At 41.8% G+C, this 22,457-nt stretch overlaps 1 protein-coding gene and 1 long non-coding RNA gene across 13 annotated transcripts in view; one reads left to right on the forward strand and one right to left on the reverse strand.

The window, feature by feature from the left end:
- The first annotated feature begins 833 nt into the window (after positions 1-833).
- On the forward strand, positions 834-16,357 carry LOC116707135 (uncharacterized). Its single transcript, XR_004336405.1, has 3 exons — positions 834-1,022; positions 2,382-2,392; positions 16,347-16,357. It is a non-coding gene; the product is annotated as an uncharacterized LOC116707135 (long non-coding RNA).
- mark2b (MAP/microtubule affinity-regulating kinase 2b) overlaps positions 1,450-22,457 on the reverse strand; it is a 60,264-nt gene continuing 39,256 nt past the window's right edge. For 6 of the 12 annotated variants that reach the window (XM_032544305.1, XM_032544306.1, XM_032544314.1 and 3 more), the window contains exons 14-21: positions 22,086-22,231; positions 20,278-20,372; positions 16,363-16,503; positions 10,880-11,146; positions 8,758-8,784; positions 5,501-5,539; positions 4,655-4,764; positions 1,450-2,359 (exon numbers count right to left, since the gene is read on the reverse strand). In XM_032544305.1, the coding sequence (XP_032400196.1) occupies positions 2,010-2,359; positions 4,655-4,764; positions 5,501-5,539; positions 8,758-8,784; positions 10,880-11,146; positions 16,363-16,503; positions 20,278-20,372; positions 22,086-22,231 (1,175 nt within the window). In that variant the 3' untranslated portion in view covers positions 1,450-2,009. The remainder of the gene's footprint in view (positions 2,360-4,654; positions 4,765-5,500; positions 5,540-8,757; positions 8,785-10,879; positions 11,147-16,362; positions 16,504-20,277; positions 20,373-22,085; positions 22,232-22,457) is intronic. The other 6 variants (XM_032544307.1, XM_032544309.1, XM_032544317.1 and 3 more) reach the window with 6 other exon arrangements.

A 22,457-nucleotide genomic window follows, 5' to 3' on the forward strand; every position in this document is an offset into this window, starting at 1 on the left:
TGCTTTCTCTCTCGGGACCGATAAGGCCTTCAGAACGACAGACAGAGAAAAGGAAAAGAAATGGCCCAAAATGAACGAGCAGTAGTCGTCACCACCACCATGAACATCGCTAAACACACCGATAACTGCTGTCTGCCCTGGGGGGGGGGGGGGGGGGGGGGGGTGCACTATGAGCTGTGAGTTTCTATGTGTGTTAACGGTGCACTATACTAAAAAGGCAGCAATGATATGATCCTCCGACGTGACCCTTCACACCCTTTCCACCCCCCCCAACCCCAAAAGTCCAAATATGTGCAAACCAAAAAGTTTCAACGACACAAAAATATTACCAAATCAAAAGTAGATTTCACCATTTGTCGTCGTGGTTTCTTTTTTTTCTTTTCTTTCAGTGATCTTTTATAATACACTCTCTCACACTCACACACACTCACACACACTCACACACGTACTTTTTGTTACAACTTCAAAGACACCTTGTTGCGTGTTTGCTCTTTGGGAACACTGCAGAGAGCAATGGGGGGGGAAGAAGACAACAAATGCGTTGGTTTAGGGTTGACATTCTGGATATGAAGGCATGATGCCAACCGAAATGATAACATAAAAAAAAACTTACAAATAAATCATTTGAGCATTTATGTGCTGACAACAAAAACAAACCCCAAGTTTAATTCTACAAAGAAAGGCAACATAAAAATCCATCCATCGACAAACTGTCCTTCCCTCCCGCCCCTCTTTTCCAGTGCACAACTCTTTTTAAAAGTCATAAAAGAAGAAGCTAAATAAAAAATTAAAAAAATTAAACAAAAAAGTACGGACTTAAAGCCAGGTCGATGCCTGTGGATCAAGACGAACTGGACTCCTGGGACTCGATGGTGTGAGGACAATTTAAAAATGAGGAAGAAAAAAAGGGAGTGAAGAGGTGAAAAAGATGGATGTGTTTGTGAGTTCAGTTTGAAATTAGAGGGAGAGAGGGTGGTGTACAGTGAGAGTGTGTGTGTGTGTGTGTGTGTGTGTGTGTGTGTGTGTGTGTGTGTGTGTGTGTGTGTGTGTGGAGAAAGGAGGTGGTGGAACCAGATGGATCAGGCGGATTTTTGTTTTTAAAAAGGGGAGATTTGGGTGGGCAGGTGGAGGATGGAGAGGGTCCTTTAACCAACAGCAGCAAAGTTCTTCGATACAAAGTCCATCTGTAGGTGTGCGTTTGTGTGTGTCCACGTGTGAGTGTGTGTTTTTGAGTGTGAGAGAGGGAGAGACAGCGGGCTCCAGCAACCAAAGTCCTGTCTCAGTTGGAGTCCATTCAGTTTTGGGGGGAGAATCAGAACAAATCAAAACTCCATTGAGTTTTCCAGCAAAAAAAAGCCTCTGAACTTTCTGTCAATCACCACCACTTGTCAAGGGTTTTAGAAAGAAAGTAGCAATTCCTCCACTCTCTTTGTCCTCCATCCAACCCTATTTATTTTTTTACATTTCTTTTTTTAAACCTGGTTTCCCTCCTACCCAAAAAGACCAGGCAGCAGAACCGTGCAGATAAACGGAATAAATAGCAGGAAGATGTGACATGAGTGGTCAAAGTGATCAAAGTGAGACTACTAAAAACAGAGAGAGCAGATCGGACATGCAAAAGAGTGGAACGTCTAGTAGAACGTGACAAAAAAACAACAACAAAAAAACAAAAAAAACAGCAGGGAAGAGAGCAGACCTCGGTCTATAAGTACTTCACAACTCAGAGGAAATCGACTCAGAGTTTCTTCTGGCAGGGCCTCGTGAACTTTAGGAACAAAACTCCTAGAAAAGAAACGTTTTCTAGTCTCAAAGAACCAATAGCCCTACTTCAGACCTTTGTCCAGATAACAATCGTGTTATTTTTTTTAAAGTGTTACCAACCTGTAGCTTACCTCCACAGTGCCCCCACCCCGCTTACAGCATCATCGTCATCCTCCTCCTCACTATCACCCCCTTCACCCGCCCACCTCCGCCCTTTAATCTCATCTCTCCTTGCTGCTCCGCCGCACTCACAGTTTGAGTTCGTTTGCAATCTTTGAGGCAATGTTCTTGAAGGCGATGGATGTGCCTGAGATGCGCTTGAAGCGCACGCCGTTGAGGGAGAGCCGCGGTAGCTTGCACACCTCCATCTCCCACTGGACGAAGTCGTCGCGCGCCGGGTTGCCCGACACGCACAGCAGCATGTAGCGCTCGCGCATCTCGTACTCGCAGCTGTTGGAGTCGAGCACCTTGCGGATCTCGCGCATCATCTCCATGGGCTCCATGGACGACGTGGTCTTCATGGACCAGGTGAAGCGAAGCGAGCGCGGCTTGGCCGAGTCCTTCTGGCTGCCGATGGCAGGAGGGGTGCCGGTGCCACCTGAGGAGGGAGAAGAGAACAGGAGAGAGAGTGGTGAGTGGGTAAATGATCAGAGTAATAACAAGACCAAGAGTTATGAGAGGTAAATAAAGTGAGGAGGACAAAAGGCGGGAGGGGAGAAATAAAGCAGAAAAGGGAGGGAAAAAGGATTGAAAAACATAAAAGAAGTGTGGAGAGAGACATGAAGAATGAGAAAAGAGCTCAGAACAAAAAACGAGATAAAAAAAAACGTTAAGGTATTAGTCAGAATAAGAAATGACTACCATAACCTGAAGGAAGAAGCAGAACTGAATTGGGATACAACACTTCAATGATAAAAAAAGTGTTATTGAAGCTTCTCTCAGCTTAAAGGGATATTTCACTTCTGGAAAGATGACTATATTTTTAAATTGGGTCATTTATGTAGTAGAATAGTGAGATTGTTTATAAATTGGTGCCTTGTAATGTAATGTAATGTAATTTTGGCTCCCAGAATGCACTTGCTTCACTTCCCTACAAGTCCACTCCAAGCCACGCCTATGGGTTACAGACATAGAGAGGCAGTCAAGTGACAACTCAACTCGTGTGTTTTATTGTCATTTCAACTATATACACAAATCAACGTTTCACTGTGGCTCAAGTGGTGTTTCACCTTTAAAATATATAAAAACGACAAACGAAACAGGCTACATTTAGAGCACACACATTATGGGCTCCATAAAGTTCCGCTAACGCAACGGTAGCATTAGTTAGTAGTTTTTTTTTCCTAGACCCACAATCCAGAGACCTCTGGTCTCAGGGGGACATGAGGGAGGGAAGCATGGCCAGTCAATAATACTATTGGGTTTCTACTGATACAAAACCTAATGCTAATTGGTTAAGTATCCCTTTAAGCTGCAACTAATGACCATTTTTCATCATCGATGCATCTCTCACTTCCATTAAAAGAGTACTCCTGCGGGGCGGCCTCTAGCCCACCCAGTAAGAGTGTGCGCTTCATGTAGGCTGAGTCCTTGGCCCTTTGCTGTGTGTCTTTCCCACTCGTTCACTCGCCCTTTCCTGTCTCTCCACTGTCACTATCTACTCACTAAGTGAAAAGCCCCGAATAATAATCTTGAAAAAAAGTACTCCAGTTCAAAGTTGGGGGACTCTTGAGAGACTACAACAAAAGGACAGGCCTAGCCTAATTCTGATTTCCTGGATTAATAGAATCTTTTAATGGTATTCCCAGTTTAAACTCTCCATACCTGGTAAAGGCCAATGTCTTTTAGACTCCACAACAGACGCTCCGCTAGCCTGGACTCTCTGTGAGAGGCTGAAGGTCCCAATACTTAAACCAGGCTAAAACACAGCTCCTTATTAGCAGTCCTGAGTGCTCCAAAGACCCTGCAGCTATCTTTCCAACTTTTAACCTCCAACACCAAGCTGCAGACTAAGACGTTATGTGTCACGTTTGATTTTTCATTGGAAAGTGCTGAAAAATGATTCCATGCTCATTGTTTTAGCATCTAAATAAAGACCCTCGTCTTATTTAGCTAAATAAACCACAATAGCAAAATGACAATATGATTGCTTTTAAGGTGGAATACTGGGAAACGTCATGATTTAAGGTGGAGAGAAAATCTGCTACATTATGGAAAAGAAATCATAATCACAATCATTTCGGCCAATATTAAAATCACGATTATTTAACATGATTACTCATTATCTTTTGGAAAGATGTTGCAATTATTGTACTTAAAAAACAGTGAAAACACCTAGAACTGGGAAATTTCCCTTCATACGTTTGCTGTTTGAACTTTTTTTCTTCCATTCAGAACAGAAGCCAAATAACAGTTTACTTGCAAAACATAATGTGCAAAATAATATTTTTTTTCTCCCCAGATTGATCCGTTTTTGTGATCATTAGGAGCCAAAATCATAATTGCGATTACAATTTTGATTAAAGCTATAGCACGTAGTTTCCCATGAGGAATTCTAAATAATGACAACAAAACAGTCGGCGCATCCACATGGTGCAAGCCTTCTGAGCCCCCACCCCTCCCCCCCGCAGTTGCGAGTAGACAAAGGAGGACACTGAGGATTAAAAAAACATTCTGAACATAACCATACTGATTAATATAGAGGGAGTTGTGTGGAGCTGATAGTCCTAATTATCTTTGTAGAAACTCATAGGCAATGGCAATAATATCAAAAAGTTACGCACTAAAGCTTTAATTGCACAGCCCTAGTGGAGAGGAAATCATTGTTACTACCAGTGAGTGTTCTATTTGTTCTTCACATGCCATTTGATAATAACAGTAAAAGCAAACATACCCGTGTTACCAGATCCTGGGGAGGAGTTGTTCTCATCGTTGTTGGAAGAAGAGGAGAGAACACCGCCGGACGTCTTCTCGGACTTGTCCACTGTGCTGCTCAGCATAGACCTGGGTGAGGGATGGGAGGGTGGAAGAGAAGGATAGAGGTGGCCGAAGACAGGAGGAGAAGAAAGAACGGGCAGATAAAAAGAGATGAGACAACAGGATAGGGAGAGGGAGAGCAGAGGCAGGGAGAAGAAAGGGTGAGGATGAGGAAGAAATAAGCAAAGAGAGAAAAAGAAAAAAGTGTGAGAATTGAGAGAATTATTTAAAAAGTAGAGACAAAAAAGGAGGGGGAGGAGGAGAATGGAGAAATGAAGGGATAATTGAGAGGAGATGATGAGGTCGTGGAAATGAAATGAAGACAAAAAGCAAAATTTCTTTCAGTACCCCTGTGTGTGTTTGTGCGTGCATGTCTCTCAGGTTGCTAAAATGTGTGTGGATGTGTGTGTGACAGTGAATTTAGAGTCTGCTTGCACACAAACACACATTTGGGTACCCTCAAGTCTGATTTCCCCTCTCGCACATCCGCACGCACACACACATGCAGGCCAACCTCCACACCGGCACTCTCTCTCTCTGGGATGCTACCATTCAAAGCTTATCTCTCTACCCCTGATTGGTTAAGCCGTTATCACCATCACCATCACCAACCAATTACATCCCAGCTTGCTCCCCTCCCTCTCCCAGCCATTCACAACAAGCTCAGAGATCATCTACTGATTGGCTCCAGTCTACTGATTGGCAGGCGGGTTTTGGAAGAGTATGGGGGTTTGTAGGGTTTTCGGGCTGCTCTGTGTCTCACCTGCTCCCCTCATCCCGACCCTCTCCCTCATACGGACTCCTCGAGAAAAATCAACAAAAGTTTAGTCTTTTTCAGGGCTAAGGGCAACAACTGGACTCTTACACAGAAAGGTAATCAATCAACTGGCGGAACACAGTCGCGCTGCTCGCCATGCCTGCCTGAAATGTTCCAATCCAACCACCCCAAATATCTCATGTCCACTCCAAGTGTTCACAGTCGGCAGCCACCTGATGACTTCACAGCACACAATGCAGATCCCAATGCCAGTCCACTCTGAGCCCCCCCCCCCCCCCATCTCACAGTTCCTCAATCAGGAGACATCATGAGTGTTCAATGAGTTGAAAAGACTGAGCTGCACCAGCCATTCGTAAATCCATTATTAAGTTGATGTGTAAAGTCCTTAAAATGTTAGCAGCTACAAGCATTAATGTTAAGACATAACGATTTTACGGCATCTATATGTGTGCATGAAAAAATAGGATTAATAGGATTTATGATGTGGGAGATGCTAACCGAATGACGTTATGTGATCATTTGATCTAATGCGATCAGCATGAGGTTTTTATTATTTGAGGTACATTGTGTTACTTTTGGAAAAAGTAATTTTAAAATATTACCTAAACAGGTTATTTATTAGTAGCAAGCTACTTTGGCGATTTAATTAATTCAGGTTGCCACGCAACAGTTAGCCCTGCCAATTAACAGGTGAAAACACTTTTCAACACCTAAGCTCTATGTTAGAACTAGTTTGTGTGGTGCAACCGGTTTTCATTTAGCGACTCATGAAACTAAATTTGGGTTTGAACTAGGCTAAGTCGGGAACTTTGAAAAAGCTGGTGCAACCAGCTGCAGGATGTTTGGGAAAAAAGGGGGATGGATGGAATAGAATGACCTTAATACATTTATTTTAGATTAGAATTTAAGTATTTCCAACAAGTTGGAACAGAATGCAATATCTTGCAATGTATTGGATTCAAACAAAATGGAAAGTTTGGAACAAAAGGTAATATGGAATGATTTGGAACAGAATGGAATGGAATGGGTTCACACAAAATGGAATGTTGGGAGCAAAATGTGAAATGCAACAATTTGGACCAGGATGGAATGGTTTGGAACAGAATGGTCGGCACGGAGAGGGCGAGTTGTGCGGCTAAAGGATGTTAGGAGCATTTATGATCCCAGCACTGCATTAAAACCTTTATTAGTAACAGTAGACCTACATACAGGTTTGTTTAGAAATCCTATAAAATCAATCTCTCGCTCTCTCTCGACAACATACAAAACAAACCTAACACAGAAAGACAAAGACAAGAAAATGGCTAAAAAACACATTCAGACAATGGAAGGAAAGTGACACATACATGACAAATTCAACAGTTTATGGTCCTAAATTCATTCTGTTGTGGGAAATCATCATCAATGTTTTGCCCCATTCACATAAATATAGAAAATACCTTCTGCAACAGAAATATGATTACAAATGTAGCACATGGGAAATGACAAGTGGGAGAAGTGGAAACAAGTTACACAAGGATATCTTGAAAAATAGAAAAAAAACTGGTGAACAATTTAACATTCACTTTGCATGCTCAGTATGATCTAGCCAAATATGAAAGGATGCAAAATGGCTCCCAGAGGAGGGGCACTATGACATCAAGCGACAACAAAGGATGAGATGATTACCAAACATCTTACTGTACTTACTGAGAACTTGCACTGTCCGCTACATAAAGTGCACTTTAAATGCATGCAGCTAAAATATATTCATATAATCATAAACAGAAAAACCCGCCCCATATGTATACACATGGTTAAGGCAGATTAATTATTTCTCCCACTCATTTTTCAAATTGAATGGTTTATGAGAATCCTTAAATAAGCCAAAAGCTTTGATACTTATATAGAAAACCTGAAAGGTAGTTTATCAAAAAAATAGTACTACAACCTCTAACCACCAGGTGGAGCAATGGTCCAGATTAAAGGAAAATTGCTCTACCAGCTGGTGAAAAGCAGACAACACACTCAAAAGCAAGTGTGTGTTAGACAAATGTTGTGAAATGTGTGTTCAGCATGTACATATATGAATGTAAAATGTGTCATTGTGTTTAGCATCTGCATGTAGTGCAAATATCTCTCTGAGCATGGAGCCATGTTGTCTGAGCAAATGTACATATATGTGCATCGAGGCGTAAAGGTCTTTTCCAGCCAGAGTCGGTCAAAGCCATCCAGTTCTGTTGCTGCTGCTGCTGTTGTTAGAGAGCCAGTGCCAGAGCGAGAACACAGCAATGAAAGAAAATCAAGAGTGCAGCCTCCAGAAAAGAGTGCAGCCTGAGAAACACTGAATCCCCATCCCTCCCAGATCCTCTCCTTCCCTTTACATCCATCCACAACTACAGCTGGGGACTTGTTATCATCAATTACACAACTCCAGTCTCTAATTTGACCAAACCAATGAAAGCAAAGATGGATGGTAGTTTTGTAGGTGTTAGCTTGGATAATGGTTAGCAATATTATATAATCCGGGGCAAAGAGTCCGCCAGACTAAAATTAAAAACACCTGCTGATAACAGCTTAAAAATCAATGGGGTTCTTTTTTTCTCTCCCATATGCTTATGGAAATGTGGAAATTAGTACATGATGCTGTTTATGGATCTAAAGATATTTTTATCGAGTGTTTTAAAGATATGGAGAATACCTCCATCAAAAGAAGGCCAACATTACCTGCATCTGAAGCTAAGGAAAGACTTTAGGGTAGAAAGGGAGTAGTTTGATCTATTGCACCATTAAGACTCAACCTAAATCTGGGACGCTACAGGGGAACACGAGCTCTCACACACTCTACTTGGTAGATAAATGGAAAAAAGGAGGGATGAGGAGGTGGTGGGTGGGAGAGACGATGGAGGGACAAAGAGGAAGAAGGGTGAGATGTTATTGTGCTGCATGATGATGGAGTCAGTGAGTTAAGTGAGTGGGCAGCGGGATGAGGGGGAAGTTAGTAAATATAAATTAACAAATAAATAAAAATGGGCCAAAACACGGCACTCAAAACCAGAAGGCTCAAAAAAGGGGCCAACCACAGAAAAAGGAGGAGAAAAGATAAGGCTCAAGGCACAAAAGAAAGATTTCAACAAAAAGCTGCACGAAACACCAACAGGGGAGGAAATATAAATATATATATATATGTAAAATATATATGAAGAAGAGAGTATACGTATATATATCAAGGGGTTATATTTAACATTTGGGGTGTTGCCTACCTTCTCGGAAACCTGAACGACAGATTTCTACAAAAACAAAAGAGGGATAAAGAAAGAAAGAGAAACAAACGTATATATAAAAAGGTATAGATTTATGACTTTCCTGTAAAAGACAAGCTGCCCTCTGAGTAGCAAACTTTAAAGCAAACTGTCCAACATGAACCAAGCTCATTTAGGATTGAAGCAGCAAGCACAACCATCATTAAATTACCAAAAATAAACAAAATCAGTGTTACTGCAGTCGATTTTCAGTTTTAAGGGCACACTGGAACACCTTACAGGGATTTATTGAACTCTGTGGGAAAATTCTATTAAGAGACCTTGTTTGAACACAGACACCCCCCCCCCTCCCCCTCCCAACATGAAATGAAGCGCTCCTCCACATACAGAGCAGTCCTGGGTGATCCTGAAAAGAAGCGTCTGTGAGGTGAAAAGTTCAAATATGATTTAAAAAAAAAGAAAAAGGGAGAGAAACAAACACTTCCTTTACACACACAAAGACACATTTCCAATGAATGCAAATGCATTGGTTAAGCAACAACTTAATTTTAAACAAACATTGAGCAACTTAAGCTGTCACACATACACAAACAAGCAAGTACACCGATGTGTTTCAAGGACGGAGAAATATCACTCCAGACCATGCAAGAATATGCAGTGGTGAGGTTATATGATATGTTAATAAAACAAGCTTTAGTGCATATACTGGTATGTGTGTGTGTGTGTTTGTGGTCAAACTGCTCAAATGCAACACAATCTCTCTGTCTCGACCACCTCTACTTCCTACCAGCACGCCAAGCTGTGTGTGTGTGCATGTGTGTCAAGGTGTCCCCACTAGCGGTATTTATAGTTGAGGGAAAAGTGATATCTCCGGTGTAACCATGGATACTGTCGCCACGGCGCTACAGTATCTGAGTGGGAGGCCTAGAGAGTGGCTGTGCCTGTTCCTCCGCCTCACACACACACGCATGCAAGAGAATGTGATCATTTTGAATTTTGTCGTTTTCAAGCTAGTATCACCGAAAATACAAGCAGTACTCTTTCTTTCTCTTACTCCCTTCCTCTCACACATTTCAACACTCGTATTTATAATGAGCCTCCAGGGCTGTTTGGTGACACAGAAGCTATGACGACCATCTCAACTTTACCACATCATCCATTTCTACTGCGGCCTCGGATTGTGAGGTGCCAGTCAGCCACGCTGCTGCTTTTTTTCCTCTCTCATCTGTGGCCTTTTACTTGTCTCCCATTCTGTACTCGCTGCGCACAGACTTCATCGCCCTTCATACATGATTTAGATCAAACATTGTCTTAGTGTTTTTCTATGAACTAGCAGAAACCACTGGGCTTGGTCTAGATGTCACAAGACACTGTAGTCCGAGTTGATAGAAATTACATTAGTCAGGGTTTTCCTTCCCTTCTGCTTTTATAACCACAATGTACTGTCTTCACCTTACTGTATTTACAAACCAGAGTTGAATTAAAGCTACAAAGCCGATCTAGTCGAAATCTAAGTAAAACAAGTTTAGCTTTGATTACAACGAGGTACCCATAAGAGCAGTTTTAGTGCTGCAACCTGCAGTAGAGAACTGCGATGAAGACTGGGCCAGACGTGGAACCAAAACCAAAATTACTCCTCACTCACCACTGCTCCAAACAAAATTACAGAGGAGACACAGCTGTTCCCTTCCTCTCCCTTTCTACTCCCAGCAGAGTTACAGATCAGCACAAGTTTAGTGATAGGGATGAGATGAGACCAGCCCCTTTAAAGAAACACTCTGAAAACCAGTGATGACATGGACGTACGGTGCGTTGTTCCTGAGAGGAAATGAGCACATGAAATGACTTGTAACGTAAACCTAGTCATTTTCTCTTTAAAGCTGAAACCTCAACACTCAGAAAAAGCTTCAACATGTACTTGTGCGGCAGTGTAGCTGGATCATAAGTACAGCTGCTACCACGACGGCTCTGCATTTACCGAGCAACAAACTTTCTTCTTCTGCCACATATCGTCTGCTGTCCTATCTGTCTTGCTACTTCCTTTCTCTTCTCAATGACTAAACCAGAGTAGAAATACTCACCCTTCCCATTTTCCCAGGCTTCTCTCTTTTCTGCCACTCACCTGCGTACAAACTTGGACGTGAACTTGCTGAAAATCCCTGTGGCTCCGTGTGTCCTCCGGGCCTGGCTGTTGCCATGTGACAGTGATGGGGACGCGGGCCCGCCGGGGTAGGCGGAGCCCTGCTGGTCCCGGGCACCCCGCTGCTGGCCTGCATGGAATGTGCTGCGGATCCCCACCCCTCGGGAGAAGTTGGTGCGGTCTGATGCGGCAGCGCTGCTGATGTTGTGGGCAGATGGGGAGGCCCCGGGCGCCCGCTGAGTAGGGGCACTATAGAGAAAGAGTGGAAAGAAAGAGGAGGAAAAGGGAGGGAGGAAGGGTAAATAAAAAGGAGACAAAGGAGGGGAGGGTGTAGAAGAGAGGTGGATGCAGAGAAGATGAAGGAGGTGCCAAAAAAATTGGAAGCGAGATTGGAAAGAGGTTGAAAGGTGTGATGAGAGAGGAGGCAGTGAAGAGGAGGTGCAAATGAAGAAGAATTCAGGGTTACAAAGATTGGGCAGGAAATAAGAAGAGAAAGCAGGAAACAAAGCCAGTACGACAGGTGTGAGGGGTAGGAGGTGATGCAGGAGGAGTAGAAAGAAAGGAAAGAGTTTTAACAAGAGGGGATGGGGAGGGGTGTGGGACAGGAATAAAGCGTTAGACAAACACTTCAGACAATCCCTTCCTTTTCACGTACTACTTACCTTAGAGTAAGGTCATACAAGTATCTATATCTGTTTAACTTCTGCTCGCCCTGATGTTTCATATAATCCCTTAAGTCACCCAAGTCAATATTTAGGGCTACATCAGGTTACTAACACATGTTCACACACTCAGTTAATCCTTATAGCGTCAACTGTAGGGCAAGGCATCACACACACACACACACACACACACACACACACACACACACACACACACACACACACACACACACACACACACACACCACACCACACACACACACACACACCACACCACACACACACACACACACACACACACACACACACACACACACACACACACAAAATTCAAGCTAATATAATCAAAGATACAAGCACACACTTCCCTGAGCTAAAAACTTGCATTTCAATTTTCAGCATGTGTGTGGCAGCAGTACACATGCAGAATAAACGTAAATGGCAAAAGCACACAAACTGAAAGTGGAATAAATAGAGAACCTAATACAAATGCACCATCCACTGTAGAGGGCTGCAATGGGACTGGGATACCACATAAGACAAATGATGCAGGTGCAGGATATGGTTGCTCTAATGTGGGTCGTCACAACATCATGACAACATTTCATATATGAAAATAGGGTGTAATTACTAGGCTTTAACAGCAAAGTAAATGCTTGGCCCACTACTAAAATCAGTGACCAAAAAGGTTAAGTATGTTTGTTTTGTATCCCTCACTCTGTCCAATTCAACTCCATCTTTAGACTAGACATTTGGTTGGTACACAACTACATGCTATCCCTTGCAATCGGTAGTCTGACATTTCATCATTTGTTCTGCATCTACTACCTATCAAGAAAGAAGGACAAAATCCGAAATTCATGTAGTTTCCACATCTTTTAAAGATGGCTAGCTGAATAATGGCACTGTCAGTTTTTAGGGACTACATGTGTTGTTTCCCCCCTGTGGGATGGAGTGGGAGTCAAAAATGATATGAGATGGATTAAAAAAGCAATCCCATGCAGTCCTATAATACACTTAAGGATCTTGTCATTCAAGATTACAGTTGTGTGATGAACAGCGTCGACACATCCTTTAATTTGATGTGGATATGTTGTGAAAATTGTGCACAGAGGACAAAATGTATCTATCCAGATAAAGACAGCATTTCTATGGATACAGATGCTGGGAAAGAAAGGATAGATCAGGCAGGTTAGTGGGGACCAGTGAGACACATTATAGTTAATGAAGATGACTGTTGATTGGGAAGGAATACACATTGCAAAGAAGAAAATGGATGTAATATTTTCCAATTCTTTCGCCATATGAAAGCATTCTATTTTCACTTTCCATTTTCAGGTTCATACTGTATTTGGGGTTTCTTCTAGAACATGTGTACAGCCTTTAATGTTTAAAAAGCACAGTATTTCTTTTCATACTGTGTCTGAATATACCTGTATTCACCCTCTGTCTGAAACGCTCCGCTTTAGCGCCTGTCTCTTTAAGCCCACCCCCTAAAAAAAGCCCAGTCTTCTCTGATTGGTCAGCGTTTCAGGGCTATTCCGCATCTGAGCTCTCGGTGCACTGTCACTGCAGCCGGAGAAAGACCGTAACAGCACTGTAGCAGCACTTTCTACCTATAGTAAAGTTGTTACATCACAACCCTACAGACGTCCTGCTGGCTTGTGGATGGAGCATTTTAATTTTCACAGTATTTATAAAGCACCTCGGCCTGCTTTATAATCTAAAATGACACGGAAATCTCACTTTTTACAATACGGGACCTTTAGGAAAAAGAGTAGTAACAGAGTACGTACGTAAAAAAGGTGTGTTATAGTATGGTTTGGCTGATGGTGCAGCTGAATGATTTTCATGCTGGGCATACATGATTTGCATATAGTACATTGCACCTCTATGATATACAAATGTGGAGCTGCCCGTGTGCATCATGAATGCTCATGCAGTAAAATAGATTGTTAAAAATAATCTTAATTCATGAGAATGGTATTTGAAATGCATTTTTCAGAAGGGTATTTGGAGACAGCTGAAGAAAACAGGAATGGGTGGGACTAAAGGGCATAGACTATGTTCTGTGAAAAAGGTGCCTATTCCTCACTTAGAATACAGTCTATGTGTTGGAGTGGTACCTTCTCTCCAGCGTTCCCAACCAGGTTTTGAACAGCCCAAGCTCACTGCTGAACGACGCATGCAACAGAGCAAGACTTCAACATAGAGCAGACAAAACCACATACAGCCAGAGGGCCACCTTGACATTTGCTCTGCTGGAATTTTAGCCTGACATTTGTGTGGGGAGGGTTTCACTAGACAACTGTCACAAAAAGGGTGGGGGTCTCCTGAGGCTGAACTGATATGCCACTTGCATAGACCGTCGGTATTTAAGGTAGCTGAGGAACATGTTCGAAGACCTTCCACCGTGTATTGTGACACGTGGCTGGAAGAAAAAGAGAAAAAAAAAGGACTAAAACTAAAAAAATATCAAAGTAGCCCTCGAAACAGATACTATAAAGCAATAAAACATCAAGCATGCTAAACAACAAAGCACACACACAAGACAAGCATACAGACAGCAAATACACACAAAGTTCACACAAATGACCAACAAGACACAGTCCGGTCATTCCTCCATTTCTTTCATTCAATGAAGACACGCCAGAGTAAAGTTAACACTTAATACACAAAGACGGGGTTTTCCCAGGCACTTTCATAACTAAGGTGGGTTTACACAGCAGATTGAGGCTGTATGAGAAGCACTTAACCACCTTTGACAACAAAAAACAGAGTCTGTGGGAACCTTAAATAAGGACCCCACTTCTTTTCACAGGACTAAAATCCCTTGTCCAAGCCAGGGAAAATCCTTTTGTCGACAAACACAGCAGGTCAAAAAAAAACAAAACGAGTACATTATTATGCATACCAATTATCAAAATATCTATACGTGCAACAGATTATATGGATAAATTGTCACAAAAACAAGCATCAACAAAACCATTACTCTACATTTTTTCTGATCTCATCTTTATGATGGTGATGAATGATTACTGTATGACAAGTGTAATTTCTGTTGACTAATCATCTTTAAAAGTCTTATTTGCATCAAGTAGTGACCTCCACATTTTTTTTTTTTTTACATCAGCAGGATGTTGACGCCATTCGATCTTTGACACAGACTCTCACTAATGCAGCTTACGGCTTAGAAACTTAACCTGGAAACGTCAACATTAGTCTTTTTAGATGCTGAATAATGTTTTTTTTCCTCAATATCACTTCTAATTTTACCATGTCTGTCTCTTGGCTTGTAGGCTACAGTTAACAGATCAAGTCTGTTTAGCTTCTAAGCCACCAGGGATACAATGTAAGGCTGAATTTCTGGATTTATCTCCATAGACATCTGTCTTTATTTAATAATAAAAGAGTATAAACAGTCATATAATCGGGGTTAAAATAGGTTTTACGTTTAAGCTTGACATCTCTCTGTTCGGTCATGCCTTAAATGACACAAATTCCTAAGATGACAGTAAATAATACTTATCCTGTAATGTCTACACAACACTACTATGTAATGCCATCTCATTCAACTTGTTTAAGTTAGTTTATTCCTCGACCTAGAAGGCATGCAGCACACTTCACGACCCAGCCAGCCAATAACCAAGCTTGTATGAAGGGCTAGCCTGCAGCCAGTTTATTAGCTATTGAAACCACTGCATATGAAAACCTGATCCCTGCTGTATTTTTTCATCCTACCAGTAAACAAAACAAGTAAAGTCTCTGGTCTGCCAAAGGTACAGCACAGTGAAAAACTTGCTCATCTTGTTCTCAAGCTCTGCCTGTTCAGTTATGATCCACTGGGTGGTGTGAGGTTTGAGAGTGACTGATTGGCCATATACGTCAACATCTCCACACTGAGTTTAGGCTTGTACAGCATCTTCATGGCTGTTGCTAAGTAACTGTTAAGTCTATGATGGCTAGTCTTAGAAATGCTGGACATCTTACTATGGTGGTGCTGTAGTGGTAAATATATACAGTAATAGACAGATTGGAACAGCACTTAAAGAAATTGATAGAACACCAGTAGCTCAAAACAATCTTGCCTTCAGATAGGGTTGTGTTAATGCTAACTTTACTCCCTGGTTCTGGCTTGCTATGAGGGAAAAAAAATATTACTGTCAAGGAGTTCTACAGTAGATTTAAACGGCATATGTTTCCAAAACTCTACACATAATACCCATCATAAAAAAGGAAAGAATACAAATGTATAATTTACACTGTCATGCTTCTCAGCTTCTTTTTGGCTCAACAATTTTCTATTTTGGAAACGTTGATCTCTTGAATGGGTTGGTAAATGTAGTCTTTCTTACACCGAGTGCATTTCTCTTAATATCTATATTAAGTACAGTAAGAGATTAGTTTGATTTAAACCAAAAAAAAGGGTATAAAGTATATGAGAATAAGTGAGACAGAAACTGTTAAAGCTAGGGTAACGTGTCATGTTTGCCTATGTGAACGTATTTGAGAGGTAACTGTTGGAAAATCTCCCTCTCTGATCGATTTCACGATTGCTGGGGGGTTGGGGGGAGGGGCGGTAAAAAACGGTACTATCCCTTTAATCTAGTCGTGTTGGAAGGTTTCAAAGCCATCAAATCATTTTATCCTTTCTTCATCTCTCCTTTTTGTCCAGCGAGGTCTTGCGGGAACAGTGATGATCTGTGTTGAGTAAAGTGGTATGAGCAGAAAGGGCCTAAAAAGGGCTGTAGGAGCTGTGAGCATATGTGTGTGTGCGTGTGTGCGAGAGAGAGAGAGACTTGCCTGGGCCGTGGTGCGTGCAGGTCAGAGGGGCAGGGATGATTGGAGGAGGACAGGGACTTGTTGTGTCGGGGACGCGAGGAGGAGGAGGAGAGGACGGCAGCGGCAGAGGCAGTCGAGGCGCGGGAGCCCGGAGTGTTTAGGCTGGGAGGAAGGGGATCAACAGGAGGAGTGCCCCGCCCAAAACACACACACACACACACACACACACACACACACACACACACACCACACACACACAACACACACAACACAACGTACAACCGTACGAACATGACACATACACACATTCACATACACCGGGCGGGGTTTGTGTGTGGGTGGGCGGGGAAGTGAGGTGGAGCATGGTTAGAAGCAGCACTTATCAAACACAGTTTGGGGGTAGGGAAGAACAGCGGTAAAGACAAAAAAGGCGACAGAAAACAGAGCAAAAGGACTTGAACAAAGAAGAAAAGTTGGTCTTTTTTGCGGCTAACATTGTTTCATTAGGATTTCACCAGAAAGCAATCACAAACCACAATCAAAGGCTGACTGTGTTCTTGTGGCTTTATGTTTTCATGTAAAAATCGACCTGACACAAAAGTTAGAGCACAAAAGACCACTTTTAACACACACACACTATTCTTTTGGCTAAGAAGACTGAAAACACACACAAGACAAATGATGTGGACAAAGTCAGGTTACCAATATAAAAGAAAGGGTGCCCGGATAGCTCAGTTGGTAGAGCGGGTGCCGATATATAGAGGTTTACTCCTCGGCGCAGCGGGCCTGGGTCTGACTCCAACCTGCGGCCGTTTGCTGCATGTCATCCCCCCCCTCCCCTTTCATGTCCTCAGCTGTCCTGTCGATTAAGGCCTACAAATGCCCCAAAAAATAATCTTTAGAAAAAAATATATTTTACAAATGGGCAAAGCAAAAAACAACACAAAGATTTAAGGCACCTACACCCTCAATGTGTAAATATCTCGTTTTATCTATCCTAAAATACTTGTTGCTTTTTTAATTGTCTTTTTTGTCTATTTTTTGAATCTTTTGTAGAGCCCACTGCATTCATTGTATGGTTTTGTAAGAACGAGACCAACAGTTAAAATCTACATTAAAACTAATTGCCTTATGCTCTTTCTAAGATATAACAGGCAGGGGTAAGGTGCTGAGTTTATTCATAAAGTATATTTTTGGCAGGAAATAAAGCTGCTTTCACAGTCCTGTTATGAGAAAATCAGTCAGACCTCTGAGTAAAGCTGGGCGATATCACAATATTTTTGACAAAATACCTCAAGGTCGATATTGTGCCGATATTGTACCGTTTAGTATGACCATTGATGCTTTCACAACATATTTACAGAATGAGTTTTGTTAATAATGTGGATACAATGACTAAGTTGGTAAAGGCAACTAATAGACAAGCTAGAACAGTAATGCAGCTTCTAAAACCATGAAAAGACCACTTGTGTCATTTTATGATATTAGGATATCCAAAATCTAAGACGTTATCTAGTGTCATATATCGATGTCGATATATTATTGATATATTGGCCAGCCCTACCTCTGAGCATACAGTTTTATGGATTTGACCCGTCTTGAGACTTCTGGCTGTCAAGTCCCTGACGTTCCAGTTCTTCCTTGCCTTTGATACTGCAAACCATCTAAACTATATATGTAGAAAGAATAGTTTATTGAAATATTCAAGCAAAACAACACTGGCTATTTTCCTCTCTTAATCAGCAAGGCTGCTGTGTGCCGCTCTAACTTGACTTTATCCACACACAGAAACAAACCCAGTAAGAGACAGGGGAGAGTGGTACCAGAGGGAGAGAGATAGAATAAGAGAGAGCAGAGGAATTGGCAATGAGAGAGGGACATTTAGAGATGTTAACCAAACAGCTGCTAATTACACAGGAAACAAACACGTAGCCGAGAGAAACGCACACTTTTTCTGACAGGGTTAATATAACCAGTGATGGAAAAATAACAGCATTCACTAGGCAACCCAGTGTGTGGCAAGACTTTGAGCATGTGTGACATGTATGTTTGCAAGCGTGTGTGTGTGTGTGTGTGTGTGTGTGTGTGGGTTTTTTGTGTGTGTGTGTCAGTCAATGAGTTTGTATGTGTACCACCTCTGTGTGAATGTGGTTATTTTTGTGTATGTGTAAGCCTATTAACGGGACCATATAGGACCACTAAGAGTTAATATTCCATCACAAGTTTTCCTAATCTCCTTAGTGAGAGGGGAGAGAAAGAAAAGAGAAGAAACATTAATATAAAGACAAGAATGTAAAAGGGAAGCTGGAAAAAAACAGCACAGAAAGGAGGTGCCTAGTAAAATGTGAGTGATTTAAGATCCAGAGGGCAAGAGCTCAGACGCAGGTAAAAGAACACCAAACAAAGAAAAATAGAAAAGGACAAAAAAGGGAAAAAGAAAACACGTGGAAGGGGAGGGTGTAACAAGTATAAAAGGCCAAACTTCAAAGCATTAATGATAATCAAATAAAGTCACTTAAAAATCAAAGCAGATGACAACCACTAAGTTAGCAGAGCTTAACATGGCTATTAGACCCACAGAGCTAAAAAACAACAATGCTGTCTCAAATGACCACATCGTCCCTATGTAGTGCTTAAACTGAAAGATGATGAAAAAAGGAAAAAAATGACCAAAACATCTTAAAACTTATCAGCCTGAACATGGACTCAATTTAGTCATTTTTATTATGTTGTAGGACACTATGTTGGAAACGAGGGGGTCATTTGAGACTGATTCATAAACAGGTAGTAAGGTAATAAAGCAATAATGATAATGAATGCTGCAACGTAGTAGGGATTATGGTTTGGCGTAATGTTTAATGCTCTTGAAAAAGCACACATAGCAAATGGCTGGTTAAGCATGAGGGATGTGGGCGTTGTTGTACGTGTAGACACAGGAGGCGTATTCAGCACCAGAGGCTTACAATCGCGGGCGACAAACTCATCGACTTTGATTGACAGACACATTTACCGCGTGATGGTGTTTTTATGGCCTTAAAATTAATATTAGAAAGTCTACACTCAAGCAACTCCAAAACGGACAAAAAGTTGTTTTGTCCATTGGAATTGTGGTAGAGGAAGAACATTCTGAAAGGATAGGATGAGAAAGGGGAAAGGGAGGGCATGTCACACTCAGCAATATCCCAATTTAATGAAAGACTAGTGAAAGAGAGGAGCTTGAATTATGGCTAAACCCAAAGGTAGACATTGTCATTTATTTTATTTTATCCATATACCCAGTAATCCTGCTTTTTGGTCTTCTGTCGGGTTTTGCACCTGCTAAAACCTTTAGCCGTCTATCCCTGGTTTGACTTTGGGCAAACACTTTGATTTAACTACAAGTTTGGGGAAGTCAAAAGGTAAAAAGAACATTTTAATAAAGGAACGGAACAGAAAGAAGGAACAAGTTTAAAGGACAAATGAGGTCTTCATGTGTTGGACCTTGCCTCTGCTCTGACTGGCAGTCCTCCATCACACCATCAGGGGTAATCTGTAATCTACTGGAGGTTTGGCCTAAATTCCCAAAGGAGTCTGATTTCCTTCTCTAGGGGGGCTCACCCCATTCTGAGGGGAAGCTGGGGGCCTCCCTGAGCCAGCTGGCTGAGCTCAGGTGAGTATCAGCCAAGGTCTGGGATTCAGTCACTGAGACAGCTGTGGGACTGCTTCATTCACAAACCATGGTGAGTGTGTTCATAGTCTGTTAGTGAGGAAGCAGCGCTGCCTCACTTCAACTACTTGAGTTGCCAGTAATGAGAGAGAAAGAGGGTACGTGAGACAGTGTGTATGTAACTTAAATTTTTACATTGTGTGTGGGTATATATATATATATATATGTGTGTGGTGTGTGTGTGTGTGTGTGTGTGTGTGTGTGTGTGTGTGTGTGGTGTGTGTTTGTACCTGTCCTTGCCGTTCTGGATGCCCTGGCCCAGCGTGGCTCTCTCAGTCAGAGGAGAGTTCCGACTGCGACCAGTACCAGTGGACAGGATGCTATTCTGAATGGAGAGAAGAAGAAAAGATGAAGAATGTTAAAAATATAGGAATGTCAAGGATTGAGGACAGAGTTAAAGACGGTGTGATCAGTGCAGTGGTCAGGAGGGTGAAATATTATTACTGGAACAGCACGGACGAGTGACCTTAATTGGCCAACATTAATTAAATTTTAACCAAATCTGGCCTCAAGAGTCACAAATTTATTTTTCTGCAGGTTATCAAAATGAACTGCACAATCATGCAATTATAAAACCCATTTCATTTTCACCTCAAAAAAAAAAATCTTGAATTGTCATTTAAATGTAAATGTAAATGTGCTGTATTTATAAAGCGCTTTTCTAGTCTTAACGACTACTCAAAGCGCTTTTACATCATACAGGATACATTCACCATTCACACACATTCATACACTGTGGCCGAGGCTGCCGTACAAGGTGCCAACTGCTCATCAGATATACACTCATACACATTCACACTCCGATGCGCAGCACCGGGGGCAACTCGGGGTTCAGTGTCTTGCCCAAGGACACTTCGACATGGGACTGCAGGGCAAGGGATCGAACCACCAACCTTCCGATTGGCAGGCAACCGCTCTACCACTGAGCCACAGTCGCCCTTTAAAGGCACTGCACTCCCACACAGGAGTATTCCATTGCCCTGACACATTATCCATCTGCTCAGGTTGAGGTTGGGTGGGGCTATAATGGGAATTGCACAATTCAAGTCCACATACTAATAAAAATGATAAAAATCTAAGCTGTCCTTAGTCCACCCACATAGACCTGAGAAAAGGTCTCATCAGGCAACTTAAATGAAAACTGCTGTGCAACTGAACCATGGGTATTATAATAAGGACTTTCACATACTCCATTTTACACAAAATCTATGAATTTAGTAAGGAGACACAAAACAAACATGTCCTATAATTTTTTTAAACCGTAAAACACGTTTGTTGGTAGGTTTCATATAGAAAGTGTCATCTGTTTTATATTATGTATTTAGTAGGCTGACACTGTTGAGGAAGTTATGACACAGCCCTGGGTTCCCAATTGGTGCCAACTGAGTGGATGACAAAGCTGGGTGATACTGAGAAATTAAAAAAGGCACTTTCACAAAAGACATTTTGACATGGCACGAAAGGAAAACCTCAGGTATAAATAGTAAAATTAATTGTGGCTTAATGTCATTTAGACATTTCAGTTTTAAGACCCTTGGTATTGTAGATGCTGGCTCACTGTCACACTGGTATGGCTTACTGGGACACTTAAATGAAGAAATAATTTATGTTACTTGTAGCACCTGTGTTTTTCTTACTACAAGTCAAAGTGTCTGCTGTGAAAAAGGCCTATAGTTTTGCCTCAACACGAAGATAAATACAATATGACAATATTTTGGGTGTGTGTAACTAATGCACTTAAACTAGACAAATGAAAAAAGTCCAGAAAAAAAAATTATATATATATATATATGATATATAAAAGACCATCATTATAATATGGCCATTGATTTCAATAAGTTTAATTATTAACTGACATCTATTTTGATCTTTGGACCATAGATTAAGATAACATATGGCTGACGTTAGCTTACACTAAAGAACAACAACTTCTCCCAATTAAAGTTTGGAACCACAACTTACAAATATACTAATTTGAACGTGCTTTTGATAAAAAAAAATTTGTTGAAGTATTATGTAAGCAGTGTTTTTGTCTCACGGTGGAGGGCGTGGCGCTCTTCTTGCGGTCAGAAGGGACCAGAGGACTGGCCGGCACCTTGGTAGTGGAGCTGCCTGAACCTTTCCTCCCAGAATCCTCCCCTGCAGTCCGGTTGTCTGATTGACCCCCCCTCTTAGAGTAGGAGCCTAGAAAAAGCATGCATGCATCAGAAAAGGACATCACTTGCTGTGCTCTGACATGTGGACCCCCCCCCATTCCCATTTGTATCATCTTCTGCTCTGCCACTCATTTGTCATTTCCCTGTCATCCCTCAGTTCTAAGACAGATCAATCTGTTCTCCAACCCTACACACATGAATCATTCTCGTCTTCCCCCCACTCCACCCTCTCTCTCTTCTATTGTATATCGTCC

Source organism: Etheostoma spectabile, chromosome 19, assembly GCF_008692095.1.
Source record: "Etheostoma spectabile isolate EspeVRDwgs_2016 chromosome 19, UIUC_Espe_1.0, whole genome shotgun sequence".
NCBI lineage: Eukaryota > Metazoa > Chordata > Actinopteri > Perciformes > Percidae > Etheostoma > Etheostoma spectabile.